General features: G+C 40.9%; 1 protein-coding gene across 1 annotated transcript; it reads right to left on the reverse strand.

Moving 5' to 3' along the window:
* Positions 1-1,107: 1,107 nt before the first annotated feature.
* On the reverse strand, positions 1,108-16,347 carry LOC308145941 (uncharacterized protein). Its single transcript, XM_080517541.1, has 7 exons — positions 16,186-16,347; positions 15,780-15,910; positions 14,479-14,579; positions 14,036-14,184; positions 12,974-13,202; positions 12,544-12,764; positions 1,108-2,405 (listed from the first exon to the last, which is right to left on the reverse strand). The coding sequence occupies exons 2-7, from the start codon at positions 15,896-15,898 to the stop codon at positions 2,238-2,240; spliced, it is 987 nt and encodes a 328-aa protein (XP_080373667.1). The 5' UTR covers positions 15,899-15,910; positions 16,186-16,347; the 3' UTR covers positions 1,108-2,237.
* Between the last annotated feature and the right edge of the window lie 3,268 nt (positions 16,348-19,615).

A 19,615-nucleotide genomic window follows, 5' to 3' on the forward strand; every position in this document is an offset into this window, starting at 1 on the left:
ACGTAATACGGTCAAACTGTTTGCTGGGTTTGCTCCGTGCGGAAAGTCTTGGGAGTAAAGTGCACCAGTGCAGAAGCAGGAGAAACCGAAGGCCAGAAAACAATGTAGAAGGGAGAACCAGTTAGGAGTGCTGCTGACCCACATGAACTGTAGTGGAGGAGCTGAATAGTTTCAACGGTCGTTGATGAACGCTGCTCGAGATGGAGCTGTCCTTCCTCTTCTACATTTCCTCTTCCTGTACAAAAGAAAAGGTCGAATGAAACACCTGACCCGGCCACCCTGAGCAGCGAGCAAACGGCCAGAGGTCAGAGTTGGACACCTGGCTTCTTTACCACACGCTCAGAGGATACACGCTTTTATTTCCCTGCTTGCACGCTGTGGCTGCACAAGACGTGGAGAAAACAGATGATGATCAATATTCTCGTCTGCAGGATACTTAGTCTGTGTTTTTATGGAAAGAATCACTGTATATTTACAGCTGATTGTATTCTTCCAAAGATCTACCTAAACTCGATATCCTGCAGGATTTCCATTTTGAACAGAACCCTCATTGATTCCGTTTCCAGAGGAACGGCAGCCTGGATCAGTTTACCTTGTTACCTTGTCACACTATGTTCTGGTCTGATCTCCATGTCCATTTCCGCTCCGCTTCCTCTGCCGGTCACCACCACGCTGCCCAACAGAGTTTTCTTTGTCCCTGTGGCCAGTCATCCGTTCCTAATCTCCAGTCTTTTACCGCGTTGGGAGACGGGCCGCATGCTTTCAAAGAGCAGAGTGAGCTGTTGATGGATGCCCTCCATCTCACTAATAAGACTTTAAGGAAACATTGTGGCCCAGTAGTGACAAATGACTTTGTATATGGGGTTCGTTATTACAGACACTGCGCGGGTATGTTTGGATAAGAAGAGTTTGCATAGCTTCGGGGGAGCAATCAGGTAATATATGAGTGAATGAAACTGGCTGAAGAATGCATTTTTCACCCCTAAAAATGTAATTTAGTCATTAAATCTTTTTATTACAGCACCACATTGTACAAACATGAACACCGGTCAAATATCTTAAAAAAAACAGAAAAACATGCTTGAATTAGCTTAAGAGTATGTTGGCTTTTATATTTGAAAGTGCTTTAGATATAATAAAAAATGCATTTTCATCTCAAAGAAAAATCAAGTTACAGTAAAACCTGCATGCACCCACCGCTTATCATATTCAAGAACGATTTTCATTTAAGTACATCTCATCTGATACAGTCACTGCGGTTTGTCAAGTGTGAGAGAAAACACCTCCTGAGGACTACTTGAGTTTTAAATACAAGTGAGTAAATTCACCAGAACACCCCCAAAAACTGGAGCAAAGAAACAGGCTTAAAAATGTGTTTAAACCAATGCAACTATCAACGATCTGTCCCTCAGGTAAAAAGTGTAAACAGACATTTGAAAAAGTAAGTACAGTGTAATGATGTTTCAGGTAGAGATGCCATGCAACGAGATACCATCAACAGAAAGAGCTGTTTTTATTGCATTAGCTAAAGGCACTGATATCTTGATGGAAATAACTTCATTTTGACCGCGACCAGACCCAGTAAATACAATTGCTAGCTGTTAGCGCAGCTGTGCGAGCCGGATAACTGATGGAAAGCGACTCGGACACAGTTATGAATGGTGCTGGTGGCCGCGGCCGTGCGCTCTCGAGCCTGTTATCGTCTCCCCGGTGCGGTGGAGCATATTAATAAAGCACCTTACAGTTACACTGTCTAAACAGACCGTAAATAACTTCCCATCGAGCCGGCGGAGGCAGCGACGCACACGGCCCTCTGTCGCGCCAGAGGCCACCACAATCTAACCGCCACAATTAACACATTAAACACTCCAGTCCTCCACTGCTGTGACATAATCAGCTGATGATTAATTAATGGGTGCTTTAAAGTGAGGGGCAGCTCTAGGAATCCAAAACAAGAGAAAGATAATCAAGCTAATTGTCTGAAAACTACCATCATTACAATAATATTGACACTGAGGATCTGAAAATCAGAAGGATTTTCAGATGGGATTTTTCTTTTTATATTTAATGGTTTTTTGTTTTGTTTTTGTTTTTGTTTTTAAAAAAAAGCTCATATGAAGATATTTTGACTAGAAGTACAATATAAGAGAATAGAAACACTGCATATCAAAAAGGCACAACATTACATTTAGGTATTTGTACATTTGTAATTAAGAATGCTCCGATCTGGCAGACAGTCATGTGCTGAGAGTGACGCTGTGAATGGCGTTTGCTGGGATTTTGGCGTCCGCTTCCTCGCCGCTGATCCTGAAGGTCACGAAGGCGTTCGAAGGGATGGTCGTCGTGGCGCTCAGCGATTTACCCAGCCAGCCGCGAGAGCCACGCTTGTACATTTTAACTGTTACCTGCAGAGTGGGCGACAGATTCAGAAAAAAAAACAAAAATACTGGTTATAACTATTGTAGTTCATGACTACAAGGTGGCGCTGTATTCTGGGACAAGCTGTTGTCAAGTGACTTGAAACAAAGCGCTTTTCATGCTTGTTTTTGGGCCATTTCCTGGGGTCGTGACCCCGTCTGCAGCCTCCTGACCTCTGGTTAGAGCTGAACAGACACTCCTGACTTTCACCTTTGACTTCAACATGTACAAGCTGTTTCCAACTTGGTGGGCTTTCAGGCTGATAATCAGACTCAATCTACTAATTTGGGGTTGTTGAAAAAGGGACTGTGTTGAATAATGCCAACAATGGAAATCTCTGTCCATCCTCTCATATGACCTCGGCTAACAGCTGTAGAGTTTCTTAATTTTTTTTTTCCTTAGACAATGTTTGTTGCTGAAATCTGAACGTTTGTGTATTTTTTGGGGGGGAACATGCATAACACAATAAAGCACATTCATGTAGGTCATTTATTAAAAATGCTGATATCAATATAATTAAGTCCTATTTTTGGCTACTTGTACTTGGTTGTATATATGTTATTTCACCAATACTTCAGCACAGTTTACACCATGTGATCGACTTAAAATTCAAATCTTCAACAGGTTTTTGCTTCTTTTTTCCAGAGGAAACAATCTCCATTGAATTGTGCTTGAATATATATATTTTGCACAGGTAAATTAAATCAACTCTCTTCGATTATAGATGCATTAAACATTCAATGTGCAAAACAATGACTAATATTGAGTTTTGAAGAGATTACTTGGTACTATTTATACAAACATTTAATTGAATACGGTTTGGGCAATGAAACAGCAGATTAATTACACACTTTGTTGCTATTTTCACCTCTGATCAGTTCCTTTATTTTTTATCAGTGAGAAATAACTGATCGTATCTCGGGAATTGTTCAGTATTCAGTGAAATGACCTTCAAAAAATTAACAACAGTAGAATTTTGCTTGAGGTTGCAAAAATATTGAGCAACTCTATTCGAATGGGGATCCAAATGGTAGTCTGCAACAGAATAAATATTAAATTAACCTTGTTCTCACTGTGGGCTTTAATTCCCCTCCACATATTGAATGGAGTCATACCTCTCTTGATTTTATGTAGGTTGTAGGGCATAATACGCTTTAACACTACATCAAAACTGCCTGTTATGTTTCGAGCCCGACAATGGGAGCCTTAACTAGATTTAGACATGCAGGTAATTGAACCACATCCATTTCAAAAAGAATGCCTCGCTACATCTCTTGTTTGGCTGCATTTACAGGGGATAACAGAATATTACAGTGCCTTTTCACAGATCCATTTTCTTTCACTTTAGCATTAGGCAATTTTTCAATTATTATTTTTTTTCTCCATGTACTTTCATCCCCGGCTCTCCATAATGTCTGGGCCTTTTAGTTAATGGTAGCGACAGTCAGAGCCCAGTATATCGGCCCTTGTCCATTTTGCAGGTCATTGTGGAAGCCCAATAGGCCTTTTATTACGCCGACATCAAAAGGCAGATAAGCATTAGAGGTGGGGAAAATACCCTGCACTAGATATGTTCCCTCTTTCCTTTGTCTGCTATTGAAAGTGATCATTTTAATAGTGAAGAGGTTGGTGAGCTCCGGGGCTGATGGGAAGTGCGACACCCCTGACAGCCTACGAATATGAGCAAGTCGATAACACAACACGAGCGCCCAGCACACCCTGAGCACCTGCACACTCGTGCTGCTAACCTAATTATCTACAACAAAGGCCGCTGCGATTTCAGACACACATCTTTCCACCATTTACTTACTTATTACTGTGCATTAAAACAGAGAGAAAGAATAAAATCCCCCCCCCCCCTCAAAAAAAAAACCAAAACAACTGAACAATTGTGTCTTATATTGCAGCCTTGGCCGGATGCCACATGGCTTGTATTACAATAGCATCAGACACTTCAGAGTGAGCGAGAGACTATTAATTTGGGATGCATGAAAAAAAAAAAAAAAAAGCTTCATGACAGCTGGTGGCAGAGTGGCATATAAGCCAAGACAAAGACATCAGAGAGGATTTTTTTTCCTTTTTACAAATAAGAGAGTTAGTAATCAGCAATTAAGTAATTTAAAGGAACCATAGTTAAGTATTTCATCATTTGCAGCTCGACTGTTGCACAGACACAAGCACGCATCACATTTAAACCCAAATAGAAAAAAATAAAACAATTTACTTAATGCAGTAAAAGCAGCACAGGAAGCTATAACAAGATGTGTAATTATGCCGGGGCAGTAGTTCCAAAGTGTCAGACAGTTTTTTTTTTTGTTTTTTTTTTGGGGGGGGGGGGGGATTCAATCACAAATCAATCAACTATTTTAATATGAATAGATCTCAGTGTGTATTGAGAAAAATGTACATTCTAACATTAGGACAGTTGCAGACTATAAGTAAAGGCTTACAAGACATTTCAGATTGAAGCATATACAACTAGCATGCGATAAGTTATGCTTTTTATATGAGACGGATCCCTACAGGCTTAAAAAAAAAATAAATCATGTTAAAAACATTAGGAACTAGGACATTGTTGCATGAGATTTGAGTGTATTATCTGAAAAGGGAATCTGTATGAGAATGTTTTTAGACAGCAATGGAGTGTGCAATATTTTCTAAACTATTTGATCATCTAAAACATCTGTAAAGCAGAAATGCTGTACGACTTGAAGATTTTCATATCGAGAGGGAGAAAAAAAAATGCTCCCACTGTTGGATTGAACTGAAAGACAGGTGTTTTGTGTGGTCTAGACTACCTGCCTGCCAGGTGTTGTTGTAGCAGAGATACGGGAACTGTCACTGCATGTTTCCGTCTCGTGCACTTGAGGCAAGTGTTTGAGGATAAAGGCCATAGTGTATCTAAATTACAGTAGCAGAACAGAAGTGTTAAGGAGCCGCTGACATGAAATGTCATCCAAAGAGTAACCTCCGTCTGACATTTAAGATGAAGAACGTAAGGTCGGAGCAGCCGGATCTCCAGCAGGATGAATGAATCAATGGCCACTACGACGGTGGCTCACAGATTTGCCAACAGAACCATTACTATTTCAAGCACCAACAGGTCTGAGTGTCTGCAAGAATCCGTGTGTGCATGACACTTCCACGGCGGGAACGAGACCCTTGGGGCGAAGGCTGGGTGTCACACAAAGGGCTGAGAGCTCACCTAACGGTGTCTACCCCGGCCGGCCTCTCACTTTCTGTGTCGTGTGAATGACATCACTCCTCACATTTCAACAAGACAAACTCCTTCTTCTTATTTACCGTCTGCTGATAGTCATAAATCCTGCCTCTGGTTCACCCATCACCTTTTAACCTCCTAAACTCAAGACTATCTTTACATATAGCTGACAGCATTTTCCAAACCGTTTCCTCTTATGTTTGAGACACAGGTTCGGAGCCAGTTTTCGGGTATCAGAGAATTAAAATGCGTGCTATATGGTGTATTGTTGGTATACATCGCAAACCAACATGTTTCAGTCAAAATGTAAGCGTCTGTCTTTCAGGCCTGACAGGTCTGATGAGCCTGAATAATGTGAGGAACAGTGTAATTGGGTAGGGACGTGTCACCGCCTGTGTGTATTGCCATTCACAAAGTTCAGATTCTTCCTCCGATAAAGTCAAAGAATCCCAGCGGGGTATCCGTCAGCGGGGGCCGTTACCCGGAGCCATGGGTGCCGTGTTTCAGCTGAACTCTGAGTGAGCGTAACGCCACACCGGCCTCAGACGACGGCCTCTTTGTTCCACGCTGTGTCTCAACCAGACAGCGATGGGGAGGAACATTGAGTAACACACCTCCGGCACACCAAACATCTTTGTCGACAAGCCAAATGTCGTGGAATCAGACCCCCCCCCCCCCTCAAAAAAAAAAAAATGCTTTGCCAGGCAATTAGAGAAACACCGTGTGGTTTGGCTCAGGGGATGAATGTCGTGGAAATCAGCTTTGAAGGGGTGTGAATTACAGGATTTGAAATCAGATGGAGATATGAGCAAAGTCATGCTTTCTGGTTTGATTCATGGCTGATGGTTTCTTCACCATTGCTTGAGTTTAGAAAAAAACTAATGGTTAATTGCTAATCATTCAATACTATATGTATGTTTACAATGGCAAATAATCCTTCTCTTTCAAGTCGAAACACTTGAGCAGTCTTATTATACTCTATATTAATGTACTTATTATGACGTTTATATTCTACATGTTGTTTGAATGAATAAATAAAAGATTAAGAAAGATTTATAAATAGTAGACAGCAGGAATATCCCTGGTTAAAGTCCTTACTGTGTTTTCCCTGTTTGTGCACGGGTGTACTCCTGACCTTTACTTTCCTTCCGCAGTATAAAAAAACTGGTATTTGAGGTGAACTGCTGACTTGCGACATATGAATGTGTGCAGGGTGCACACCCTACCTAAAAGGAGAGATGGGCGTATGAATAGCAGTAGTTTGTAACACTCAGGAAAAACTTGACACTAGAAGAAGCAGAACTGATGCATATAGTTTATTTTCGGTTTTTGCTGAAACAAAAGCAACTGGGCTTATTTATTTATTTCATCCATAAATATGGATAAATATAGATGCCATCCATATTTGACAATATTATTGTAAATTATGTCAACACATGAAGTGGGGTATTGTACATGTATAATGAGCATAGAGCACATGATTCTTTCTTTAAATTACTTTTTTTTGGGGGGGGTGACCAAAAGTCAAAAACATTAAGGAATAAATCTACAGTGAGACAAAACCTGGAAATTGAGATGTTTGAAAGCGTGTCCGTCCGCCATTTTTCAGCCAAAGGTTGAACCAACATTCAACACTGACGTAAAATAAATTCCCATTAACTACCTGATGAAGTAACTGGATTCGGAGGCAGTTCTACGTCATCATTATTGAGCATGAAAAGCTTAAACAACACAACCGACCTCATACATGCTGCAGGTGTGGGTCCTCCATTGACATGCCTGAACTTTGGTTTGTCAACATCATTAACTGCATTCGTCTAAAGCCATGAATGCCGCCCCCTAAAAAAAAAGGTCAGAATAGTTATGTCTCTGCTTCTACATAGCCTACCTCAGCTCACAGGAAGCCATTAGACCCTCGGTAATAACCATTTACATCCAGTCACCCAGCTCTGACTTTATTTACCTCTGCATAAGTGCATTTTCTGCAAGAGGTTAAAATATGAATCCACTCCTTTTTCTCCTCAATGGGTCTGGTTGTCTGGCTGACTTGAGAGGGCACAATCTATGACTGATTTAATTTGCTCTTTACGAACATCTCTAACAGTATTACGCCCAGAGCATACACTGACTGCCCCCATCTGACTCCATTAGGTCCCAAATCAGGTTTAAAGACCATATTGATGCCGTCCGTTATTAAGGGTGATTATCAAAACAACAGACAATGGGCCAAAGTGTCTGTTAACTAGTTTATCCATAATTTCACATAACTGTAACAGATGGCAGGGCTGTCAATTACCTACTGTATCTGTTGCTCCCAGCAACCACACACTGTCTGGATATGCAGCACATCAGCTTCTACATTAAAAGAACGATAGTCTGCTCACAGGTGGCCAGGGGAGAAACACTGCACGCACAAAGGATATCGTATTAAAGCTTAAACTCAGAAATGCATCAATTCAAGAAAGCAGTGAATTAGAACATTAAATGAGTTTTTTTTTTTTTTAAGCTTCAGTGGGAGGTCTTTATACTTTCATTTAGAAAAAAAAAAAAAAAAGAAACCCACCAAAGACACTATAAAACTCTACAGTTGCCGTTCAGTCCACTTCATCACCTTTATTCTCCTCAATTAACGCGAATGGCTTTTGAAGCTGTAATTAAGTGCCTCTGCTCCACTCAGCCTCTTCATTATTCATGAATCCCTATTGATTATATCTTGGAACCTATACTGTGGGGGATCACTGTAATATCCTGAATCCACAAAACAAATAACTGAGCTCACAGAGATAAAATTAACATCTTGGCCACTGACCAAAGAAAAGTTTTCTTTACGTAGTGAATCCAGTAATTACCAGGAGTAGGGAAATGTGGGAATCTGAAATAAACCCTCAAGAAAGCCTGTAAGATCTTATTAAATTGCCAAAGGAAGAGAGCAAAACTATTATTACTATAGTGATTAATAATTAATGGTACTATCACTAATGTTATATTTACATGATCTTAAAATGGTTTCAAGATTCATTGAAATGTAGTTTTATTTCGTTTGTGCCATATCCACAAAATTGTACTATAATAACCAACATTGTTCTCCAGAGTGATGAAAAACAACATATATTTTTAAATATTTAACATAAAAAACTCATAACAATAAATAATATTCATCATATAAAGTCACACATTTATTTCAGCTCTGAATATAATTTCAGTTTGTTCATTTCGTTATAAAATGTAAGTTTTGGAAAAATAATATGTGCAGGATTTTTTAATATGTTATATTTGTAATCTAAATTCACTGCATTGACCATCTGCTTGGTTATCTTCAGTTGTATTCTAGACAATAATTTGACAAATATTAGTTCAATATTTAATAACTTTCTTTTTCATTTGACTAAATCCAGCCCTGTATTAATGCTTAAGTGTTAGGTCAGCATCACAGACAATTTTACACACCGCAAATCCCAGCTCATTCCACATTCAAAGAAATTACTTTGTAATGCATATTGATGGATTGGAGCTATATTTTAAACATGTATTCACACTCACTGAATATGTAAGTCCACCTGTGTTAAATAGGAATGCGTAAAACATGATCTCAAGCGGTTGATGTTTAACTAAATTAACAAAACAGCAGCTGAAGAGCCCTTTAAAATGACTGGTTATTGCATGCTGGGTGACGGATTTGGAGGAAACGCATTGAGTCACCTTCAAACTGACAGATGCAGAATCTCTCCACGGGACTCTTCACCGGCGGCTCAACGCTCGAGAGAAAAAATAGATTTTATCAAGTTTAATCACGCGCTATTACGAGTCAGCTTCCACCACTGCTTCCCGCGGTATAAGTGCTGGTGTCTTCACTAGTTCATTACTGACACTTGCGGTTCCGCAGCTCTCCTCTGGTGTGTAATTGCATGGTTAGCTTTGCCTCTGTAGCTTCCTACACACTCTGCTGCAAATTTTTTCCAATTTCAGCTTTCTTTCAAGAGCGACACGGCAAACAGAAATCTGAATATCGGGCAATTTTATATTACTTTTTTTTTTTTAACCTTTTTTTTTTTTTTTTAATATATGGCATTGAGCTAATAGACTTTTCCATATAAACTTTTCTTTAAAACTTTTATCAGTCCGGAGGTGATCCATGTATCAGGTTTCGATTGAGACTTGACAACATGAACTCTATCAAGTCATTATTCCTTCAGAGAAAACAGCACAAAAAGTCAAACTTTGTGCATATGCACTTTGGTTTTCATGGAGTCAATATAGCCGGATTTTAAAGTTTTGCATCTGTAAATATACTTTTACTTGACTTAATTTCTTTCTGAATCGGTTACAAAGCAGATGCGCCCATTTCGCAGGGTTTTGCGGGCTGGACAGCATACGTGGGCGATAGCTATATTTTCTATTGATTATTCTAAATGATTTATAGGCAACAGCAATGGGTATTGTGAGTGTTTGCTTCAAATGGCTTAATACATTTCTTCTCGACATAAAAAGAGAGCAAAAAGCCACAGTGGCAGCCAATATTATCTATTTAGGCGGCAGTATTTGCAGGCTGTGTAAATGGGCCTGCTCCTGGCCTTTTGTGTGCCTCCATTCATTATCACCACAAAGCAGTTGATGTCTCCCCTCTCTGCCTTTTCTGTGCTAAGCACCGAGCGCACCAGGCTGTCCATTATGGGCCCGTGACGCGTGCAGCCTGGGAGATGGCCAAACAGAGAGGAATGTCAGTGTGTGGAGTTAAATTAACAAGCTACATTTGTGTGGAATCTGCAGTCTGTCAGGGAGACGAGATGTATCTCCGGCAACCGAGATCTGATTATTTGTACCATTCTCCGATAGCTGAGATGTTGTCTGTGAATTTGCAGCTTTACGTCTGGTGGCTTTGCTTCTATTAATCAGCTGACGGGGCTGCGTAGTCAAGCTACAGCCGGAGGAACCTAATTGTTTCTTCTCAGCTATGCAATTAGGAGGCACACTTAGAAACAATTAAACTTTTAAGAATTCAGGGGTCTTTCTTAAAAAAAACAAAAAACAAAGGATTATATATAGAGGCCTCATGAAATATCAGCATAGAGGGAGGACACGAAGATGAACAACATCGGTAACCTGCACTTTAAGCTATGACATGGGTAGGTTTTCAGCTCCTTTTATCTCATTTTAACACACACACACACACACACACACACACACACACACACACACACACACACACACACACACACACACACACACACACACACACACACACACACACACACACACACACACACACACACACACACGTACAGTAATTACCCCTCAATCCATACAAATTGAATGAAGCCCCGAATCGTGGTCTAAGAATATAGACCATAATTAATAAATTACAGCCACTCTACTCAATCATTCTCCACTTTGGGGCATGTAGACATCCCATTCTCCACAGAGTAATTGCCTGAGCTCACAGAAAACACCTAGTACCTCTGTGGTGGCTTTGTGAGTGCGTGTGCTGCCACTTCTTCTTACAGCCAAACGCGTGCGCAAATGAAAGCGTGAGTCATATCGCAGATCTTCTGCTCTGTCTGTGTTTACAAGTAACAAATCAAAATGCATGCATTATTTCTGAGCTCTGAAAATACCAGGGGGAGCGATCAGGTTTCTTCGCCACCCCCAAGCTTCCCCTTACAGCTGCTGCACAAATGCAAAGATGGTTTCTTTTTTTCTTCTTCTTAAGACGGTAAGTGACACTGTCAATGAATCCAAAAGAAGGTTATTCATATGGTATAGAAACAGATGGGTCTGGGGGTGGATCCATTGAAATAAATACAACGTTTGGTTTGGTATCTGACATTTGGACAAAAATGGACGATTTAATAACACATTTCCAAATATTCCCCAAGCTATATTTTGGGTGAACTATAGAGAAGGAGGCTCCCATCACTGTGCCTTAATATATTTTGTTATTGCATTGTCTGTCCCCTTGGGCTAGAAAAGGGCCCGCTGGAGACTGTCTAATGACTGTTGGGTCATGTATCAAATACACAGCAGCTGGAGACTAGAGGGGAGAGTACATGCAGTCTGGGTGTTTTTGGGTGGGGGCGGGGGGGTGGTGGTGGTGGGGGCAAAGCCTTGAGTGGGCTTGTGCAGAAACCCCAGGCTGAGTGGTCTATACACCGACTGTGGGTGTGAATCGGTAATAGATGCTGGGACACAGGTACTGCTCTTTAAGAGGCGATGTTCTCTTAATTTAATAGGACTAACTGATAACCAGCCCTCAGGGACCATCGCTAGGAATTATAATGACATGTTTGTGGATGGATCAAAAAAAAATCTACAGTCTTCAACATTTTATGTATATCAGTCAAGTAATTAATCTAATCTCATTTAAAATTTGAAATATATAAAATGATAATCTGGTAAAATTCTGATGGGGTTGTTTTTGTAGAGGTTATAATATACAATTTGACCAAAACAGGTTTTAACAAAGCTTTAATCAGCTTTGTCTATATTATGTAATAAAAGTGTGTTTATGTTCATCACAACTGTGCTTCACTTCTAAAAAGGCCACAAATTTAATGAGACAGACAGTTAGTTCAGGTATTTTTTTTTTTCTGGTGCAAAACAAACAAAGATACGACATGAATTTAAATTTCTCTGAATCTCCTTAACAAATTGTTCTGCAAGTCCTTGCTAAATTACAGTTTGTTAGGTTTATATACTTCTCATAATAAAATCATGCTGTGTTCTGTTGTCTTAATCATAAATGACCAGATCATGATGCAAATAATTGGGACAAGAGAAACACAGACATAACGTACTACTGCCACCTGCTGGTCAATGTTGGGTTTTATATGCTGGAGGCAACGATGAGCGTTTAACCCCCGAGGTGCAACGAATGAACCTTGTGGGCCCATGATGGTCTGAGCACTGACCTGAGGAACGTGTCCCAGCAGAGCCCACAGCGAATCGGCGGACAGGGTCTTGAGTCTGGAGAATTCCAGCGTGTCCGTCTCCTGGCGGTCGAAAGCGATGTACTGGCAGCCCTGGTAGTCTCCTTTCAGCTGGTCGCCACAGTGCAGCCGCACCAGGTCCCACGTTCCCACCTTCCTCAGAACCTCCCGCACCGACTCCATCTGCCTGTATGACAGGTGACCTGCAAGGACGCAAGAAACTCACGTAACCGGTGGTTTTACCGGAAGACGATACTCGTTCCCGCACGTCATTTTTATCAGTCGGTAGGATCTGCTCAACGGACCGGTTCCGGGAAAACAACTCAATGATTCATTCATTGGTGTGCTGGATTTCTCCGTAAATCACAATATTGTCTTATTCACAGCAATGGATCACTTTAATTCAACGAACCAGAGATCCACGAGGGAGTCAGGGCGTCTGACATCCAGGCCATGTAGCCCTCCCTGAAGGATTTCAGGAAGTCGTTTATCTGACCGTAGGAGACCAGCTCCCTCCTCTTCCTCAGATCTTCATCCAGCTCACAATTTGAGGAAAGGAAGACGACCCTGGGGAAAAACAGACTTTGGCGCACGGAGACTCCGCTTCTGTTCAGATGTCTGCACAGGTTTGCTGTCTTGGTCTGAAGGAGACAGTAAAGCATTGATATATTGTTATTAAAAGTGCATTTCATGGAAAAACCAAATTATTGAGGCTTGTCGAATTTCTGTTAAGTGTTCGATTGTTTCAATATTTACAAAATAAAGCTCTGAGGTTTATCTAATCAAATATGTTCACATTTTCATTCTGTGCACTCACATTCATGGGATGTCTCAACACTGCTGTTGGATGACGACCCCACAGACACTCAATGCTAATGTTCACTTTTGAATTTTTTTTTGAATTTTTTTAAAGGGGCCCATTTAAAAAAAACTTATGTAACCTCGACTTGGCGCGAACGGTTGAGGACTGCGTGCTTTGTGTAGATTAATGAAGTTAATAGAACCTATTCGAGTGGGATTATCTCAATAATGTGGTGTGCGCGTTTGGCGCCACACTCCTCTGTCAAGCCCAATTTCAACATCTATAGAAATGGAAATGAATGACTCCACACAGACCCACAAGGTGACAGCTGTGTTTAGGCACCTGCCTGTTTTCACCCCCCACCCCCACCCCCCCCCACCCCCACCTCCACCTACCCACCCACCTCAACCCGTGAGCATAATTATGGCCTTTCAGATGAAGAGTGGCCACTCAGGAAGTTTAGGAAGCCCTGCTGTAGTGTCTGAAATTTCCATATAAATTGTTATGGTGACTCAGAATCTCTTAACCCGGCTACAGTGCGGCTGAAAAACAGTGTGTTGGACAATCGGATGGACCTTGGACTTAAGTGTACCAGACAGTTTGACATTTAAGGCTTTTCATTAGGCTATTGCAACAATTTGAGCTAAATGTCTTTCTTTTTTTTTTTTTTACCGTGATCGCTTTAAGGGGGTCTTCAACCTGCTCGATGCAGGTATTGCTAAAGTTTTGGTCCTCTTCCTTCACTTGCACAAGCCAGTTTTGGTTGCGAGCAGACACAGTTCCTCTCCAGACCTTCACGTCGAGGCAGAAGATTCCTTGCCCTTGTTGAGAAGTAGGAGAAAACATGAATCCAAAGAGAAGGCTCACACTCTGAAGTTTAAATATATTTTGTTGCTTCAGTGGGAGTGTGTTATTCATAGAGGCTTACTGTCACATGCCACCTGAGTTACTAGGAAACTAGAACCATTATGACATGTGCTTTCCCAACTCAGACTAGTCAACATGTCATGTGGGCATGAGGTCTGTTACAAAAAGCAAGGACGCTCAGTGTCCAACTGAAAGATTATATATATATTTTTTGTTACAATATCAGTGTTTTCATCAGAAATACTAACCTGAGAGGATAACAATGCTGATGTCATCTTTGGTTGCCTGAAATTGGTCAGGAATGCGAAGATTGCAGTACACATCCTCCTTCCTCAGCCCTGTGATTTTCCTGCAGTGAAAATAAACAGCAACGAATGAGTTTTTTGTATTTTTGTATTTCATCAGTGAAAACCAAAAGGTACGTTCGCAGTGAAACAAGCTGTGGACAAAGTTGATCTATTCAATGTGTGAGCATCGATTTTGATCTGGTTTCAACTTTTATCCAAAACAGTTTCTCGAAATAAGTATTCATGTCCAGGTTTGCTGCTGATAAAACAATGTAGACTGGTCATAAGGACTGTGAACCGGAGCAATAGTGTTGAAGGGAATAGTACTCATTTTGACTATGGTGACCCTCACTAATCCTGCCAGATGACTCATTGATAGTAACATAACAGCGCAAACTAGCCTCCAAACTCCCTTTTCACAAGGGTTACCACATCAAGTCACGACAACATGCTCTATAGACCTCACTACCTTTATAGAATAATACTTTTACTCTCACAACTGGTATTCAAACATGGGAACCCTGCCCCCAAAATGAAGATTCAATGTGATTAGAATTCATTTTTAAAAATGTAGTTGTCATGAAACAGCCTGAGGTTGTCTCGTTGGTTTCTGTTAATGATACCCAGCACAGGAGAAAAAGCCAAGGCACATAGGTTTTTTTTTTTTTTTTCCTGTTTGGGGCTCAGTCCATCTGGAATGATCTGCCTCAGGAAATTAGGCACTCCTCGTCTATTTCCTCTTCTAAATCTGTCTCGAAAAACACCCTTTCTAATTAACTTTTAAATCACTTGTACGGCACATTTTCACTACTTTTAAGGCGTGTTGAAGTTCTTTACTGCTGCATGGCTCTCATTCAAAATGCTCACACACGACTGGGACCAACTCAGGTTGTAATATCGTAACTGAGGACATTTCAACACGTGCACAGACAGAGCCTTTAATTGAACCATGCTTTCTTTTCCTGAAGTTCAATTTCTGTTTTTCCACTTAATGTGTGTATTGACATAGCATTTTACCTGTGACAAATCTATTCTTTTCAGATGTAAAGCACTTTGAAACGTTGACAACCACTATATAGGTGAACTTATTATTATTATTGTTGTTATTTATTGTGATCATGTAGCCAACACAATGTGCTAAAATAGGCCAAACTGAGCTGAAGGTGAGTGAATCTTTGTACTTGTGACCCTTGTACCAAACAAACACACACGTATTCCTCTGGTATTGTAAACATCCAGCTCAGGCAGCTCGCAGTACTTACATGACATGTGGTAAAAACAGTGGGGCTGCTGGTGTTTGCTTTGCGCTGGGGCTTGGGGTGTTTTCTGGAGGCCTGGAGCTGAGCTGAAACTGGGTAAACAGGCTACCGAGCTGAAGCATTTCAGTCTTTAACTGGGGGAGAAAGAAAAACAAAAAAAACAACCTAATGAAAACAGTAAAGAAATGTGGTTGTTAGTTTGAACAGCTTCACACAGTTTGATGTAACTTTATGTACAGAGATACACTGCTGATTCACTGAATCTCGTCCAGTTATGTCTTCCTTTCCATTTTCTTTTATATGTTGAGACGCATCAATCCAGCTTTGTTTTGACAGCGTGACGTTTGAGCCAAGAGAAGAGAACAAAAGAGCAGGAACAGGACTGCACAGTGAAAACAACCATACATACTGTGGAGATGTCGCTGGAGAGAAGAAGCAAAAGTGAGCAGATTCAGTTCCGGTCGGGCAGTTTTCCTGCGTTCAATTCGGCCTGTGACTCTTTTTTTTTTTTAAATTATTATTATTGCAAATGCCGAGCAGCGTAACTCTATCCAGGAACGCCGTTTCACAATGTTCACCCTCCTCCTCCTCTTCCTCCTCCCCTCCTGCGAATGTTCCTCGAGGAAGTAAACAACAGACCACGTGCACCGTCTGCAGCGTCACATTACACCTACAGAGTCGTGACGCACGCACACGTCACGCGACACCAGAGGTGTGCAACATACGGTCCCGGGGCCAGAACCGGTCCACCAGAGGGTCCAGGCTGGCTGACAGGAATTGGAAGTGAAATAATTGCTGTTAGTTATTTCCTTTAATTTAATTATGTTTCATTAAGGTTTTCTGAAAATGTCAGAAAGTAAGTAAAAATGCTGCAGTTTGCATGGGTGGTCACTTGTTGGAGGAAGCTTTCTTCCCTGGTTCAATTCCCAGAAATGACATGCAACCACTATGGACCCTTGAGCAGCATCTCTTAACTCTCAACAGAGTGACTAGTGGTGGCCTTGAGATCAAGGGTTTGCAGGTTCGAGTCCCTCAGTGGACAGGTCGGGGCTCCGTGAGCAGTCCCTGTATATATATGTGTGTGTGTGCTGTTAAATATAAGAGACAGCAGCACAATCACACTGGAATCCACCATCATTATTATTATTGTTAATGTACTCACATATATGGAAAACTAAAACGTTGTGTCAACAGGGCCTTATTTATTGGGGATCGTCAGGTTGGTTTGGCCCATAATGCAATGCTTGAGGGGCAGCTGTGGCTCTCTGTCACTGGAAATGTTGCAGGTTCAATTCTCCATCTTCCCCCTCCATGTCTAATTCTCCTTGAATCCCAAAATACTCCCAATGGCTCGATTGAGTACCTTGCACTGGATTGCATGGGTGAATGTGACTAACAATATAAAGTGCTTTGGGGTTTTCAGAAGCAGTGGAAAAGCACTTAATGCTGCAAGTGAAATCCATTTACAGTCAGACCTGAGCCGATACATGAATGATAACGACGTGAAAAGTAAGTAGCATTAGCATCAAAGCCATATGATGAAGTCGAGTTTGTAAGAATATGCATGTGAAATGCTGCCAATGGAGGACCTTCCAATGTGTTTTACACCATTGTTATTCAGGAACATTAAGTGGAAATTGTGCTTTTCTTTAAAACGTTCAATGTATTGACATTTTCCAAAACAAAAAGGTTTAAGAATAATTTAATATCTCAATCAAAGTGATGTGTTTTTAAAATTTGTAGGGATTTCAATGATTTACCCACAAAGGGTTAACCTGAAACTACACAATCAGCCTCACTATTCCCATTATCCATCTGCCTCTGATTCACCACTTCTCCCACATTTATCTGGGTCATGACGAATTCACAAAAAGTGAACATTGATTTTGTAACATTCATAAACAATTACTGCTCCTCCAAAAATGATCTCTACTTACATGCTCTGTAGCCAATGGTTTGGAAAACTAGTATAATTTACGTGTTAAATGAGGCACTTTGATCTGATTCTGAACCAAAGGACACGTCGATGTCGGCTTCTAGCCGACTTGCATGGAAAATATTCAGCAGATATGCATCTATCGATAGTTTACTTTATCCTGTTGAGGATTGCAGGAGGCTGAAGACTATTTCAGAAACAGCGAATAATGAGTGAAGGTCAGAACTACTTCCTGGGCAGGTCGTCAGTCCATTCGAAAACTAAAACGTGCAACATTGACTGTCTTTGGGTGTTCTTCTCCCCGAAGCCGGAGGATCCCAGAATTCAAACTGGGATCTTAATACAATGTTACGTTGTTTGAGTTTTAGGTTTGTCAATACATTGCTTTGTCTTTATAAACACAGATATGAGATTTACAGTCATTTCAGCAACTTTAATAAAAAGTAACACAGTGGATTCTGCTTCTTAAGCCAATAACCTGTTACTTGTCTGTGGTTGATGTTATCGTGTAGGTTAACGCCGCGACAGCAAACCTGGTTATACAGTTATTATTCCAGCTTGCAACAGGGCACAGACAACTTGCATTTTCTTCCAAAGTCGCCTCATAAATATGAGAAATTACATCGAAGACGTGAGGACACAGATCAAATGCAGTGTGTATGTGTTCTATTTATTTTTGGTCCTGAACTCACAGATAGTCAACAAGAATTTGTTGGCACATCTAACAGGGTCCTCACATCCTGCATCCTGCAGCCTACAGAGAGGATATTACAAAAGTGATGAAGAATATTTAATTCTGCAGTAAATACAGGGTGAATATCTCAATGTGGTGATAAACAATATCCGGATGGCACAAAATACCATGAAAGAGCTTAATATCAAGAGCAGATATCCAAATCAGCTCATATGGGCTCAATGGAAGCCAATAAACAGAGGCACTCTGCCTCTCCTGACCTTCACTTCTGGTCGAGATCGCGGCGATACAGCAGGCGCAACCTCAATAAAACCCATACAATGGAGTAAAATAAATAGATATTAAATTAAAGCAGAGGCAATACTGGCTGAACTGCTGCAAGAATTCAAGAACAAAAGCCTCTTTGTGCAGTTTAATATGGTCCACAATCGCCACCTCATGATACATTTTCCCAATCATTTTCATCTCCTGCCTCGAAGTATCATCACATATAGTAATCTTGTATTGGAACTTGCAAATGACTTTGTGTGTGTATGTGTCTGTGTGTGTGTGTGTGTGTTTGTGTCTGTGTGGGTTTGTTTTATTTATTAAACGCGCCCTGTGCTCCCAGTTTGGCCTTTTCGCTTGGAGTTAATATCAAATCCACAATCTCTTTCATCTCTGACTGTCCAGGGGAGGAGTTTGTGGTGTCAAACCTTGTCACTAGCTCCTGTTCGCCCCACGCCAACTTAACACCGGTACAATTCATTACTCTTTTCTCTGAAACATAACAATTTCTCATTGATTCTGGACACTCTTGCTACGTAATCCAGTTTGTTGTCGTCTGGCTTTTGTCGTGAGCTAAAACTGAGGTCCTCTTCAACTTCACTGCATCCTTCCAAGTGTGTCCTGGAGCCTAGTGTCCGTGCCATTGTCAGTGTTAATGTAATTTTCATCTAATGCACCTCAAGGGCTCCACTGTGTGTATGAGGAGGTTTATTTTTTTTTGAAGGGTTTTCATGTCTCCTCTGAAGTGTAATTAGGCACCAGGGTTCAGCTCGCGTTGTATTATTTAGGGATTAGTGACCAAGAAAGTAACACTATAATCTGCACAGTGGGTTTCTCATGTTTACTACATTTTCTTTTTTGTTTCCACATAGATGACAGTGTCACGTGGTGCAAACACAAAGGCAGAAGTGGAAGAAGATCATGATTTCTCACACTGATGAC

The sequence above is a fragment of the Blennius ocellaris genome (genome assembly GCF_963422515.1).
Source record: "Blennius ocellaris genome assembly, chromosome: 21".
Taxonomy (NCBI): Eukaryota; Metazoa; Chordata; class Actinopteri; order Blenniiformes; family Blenniidae; genus Blennius; species Blennius ocellaris.

What these genes read in the sequence shown, in the direction of transcription:
- LOC308145941 (XM_080517541.1), bottom strand. Translation starts at nt 15,898, where the DNA reads ATGCTTCAGCTCGGTAGCCTGTTTACCCAGTTTCAGCTCAGCTCCAGG. An exon ending in ACCCCCTTAAAGCGATCACG is followed by an intron (nt 13,203 to 14,035) that starts GTAAAAAAAAAA and finishes TGTCTCCTTCAG; the next exon opens with ACCAAGACAGCAAACCTGTG. An exon ending in TGCTGGGACACGTTCCTCAG is followed by an intron (nt 2,406 to 12,543) that starts GTCAGTGCTCAG and finishes CCCACTCTGCAG; the next exon opens with GTAACAGTTAAAATGTACAA.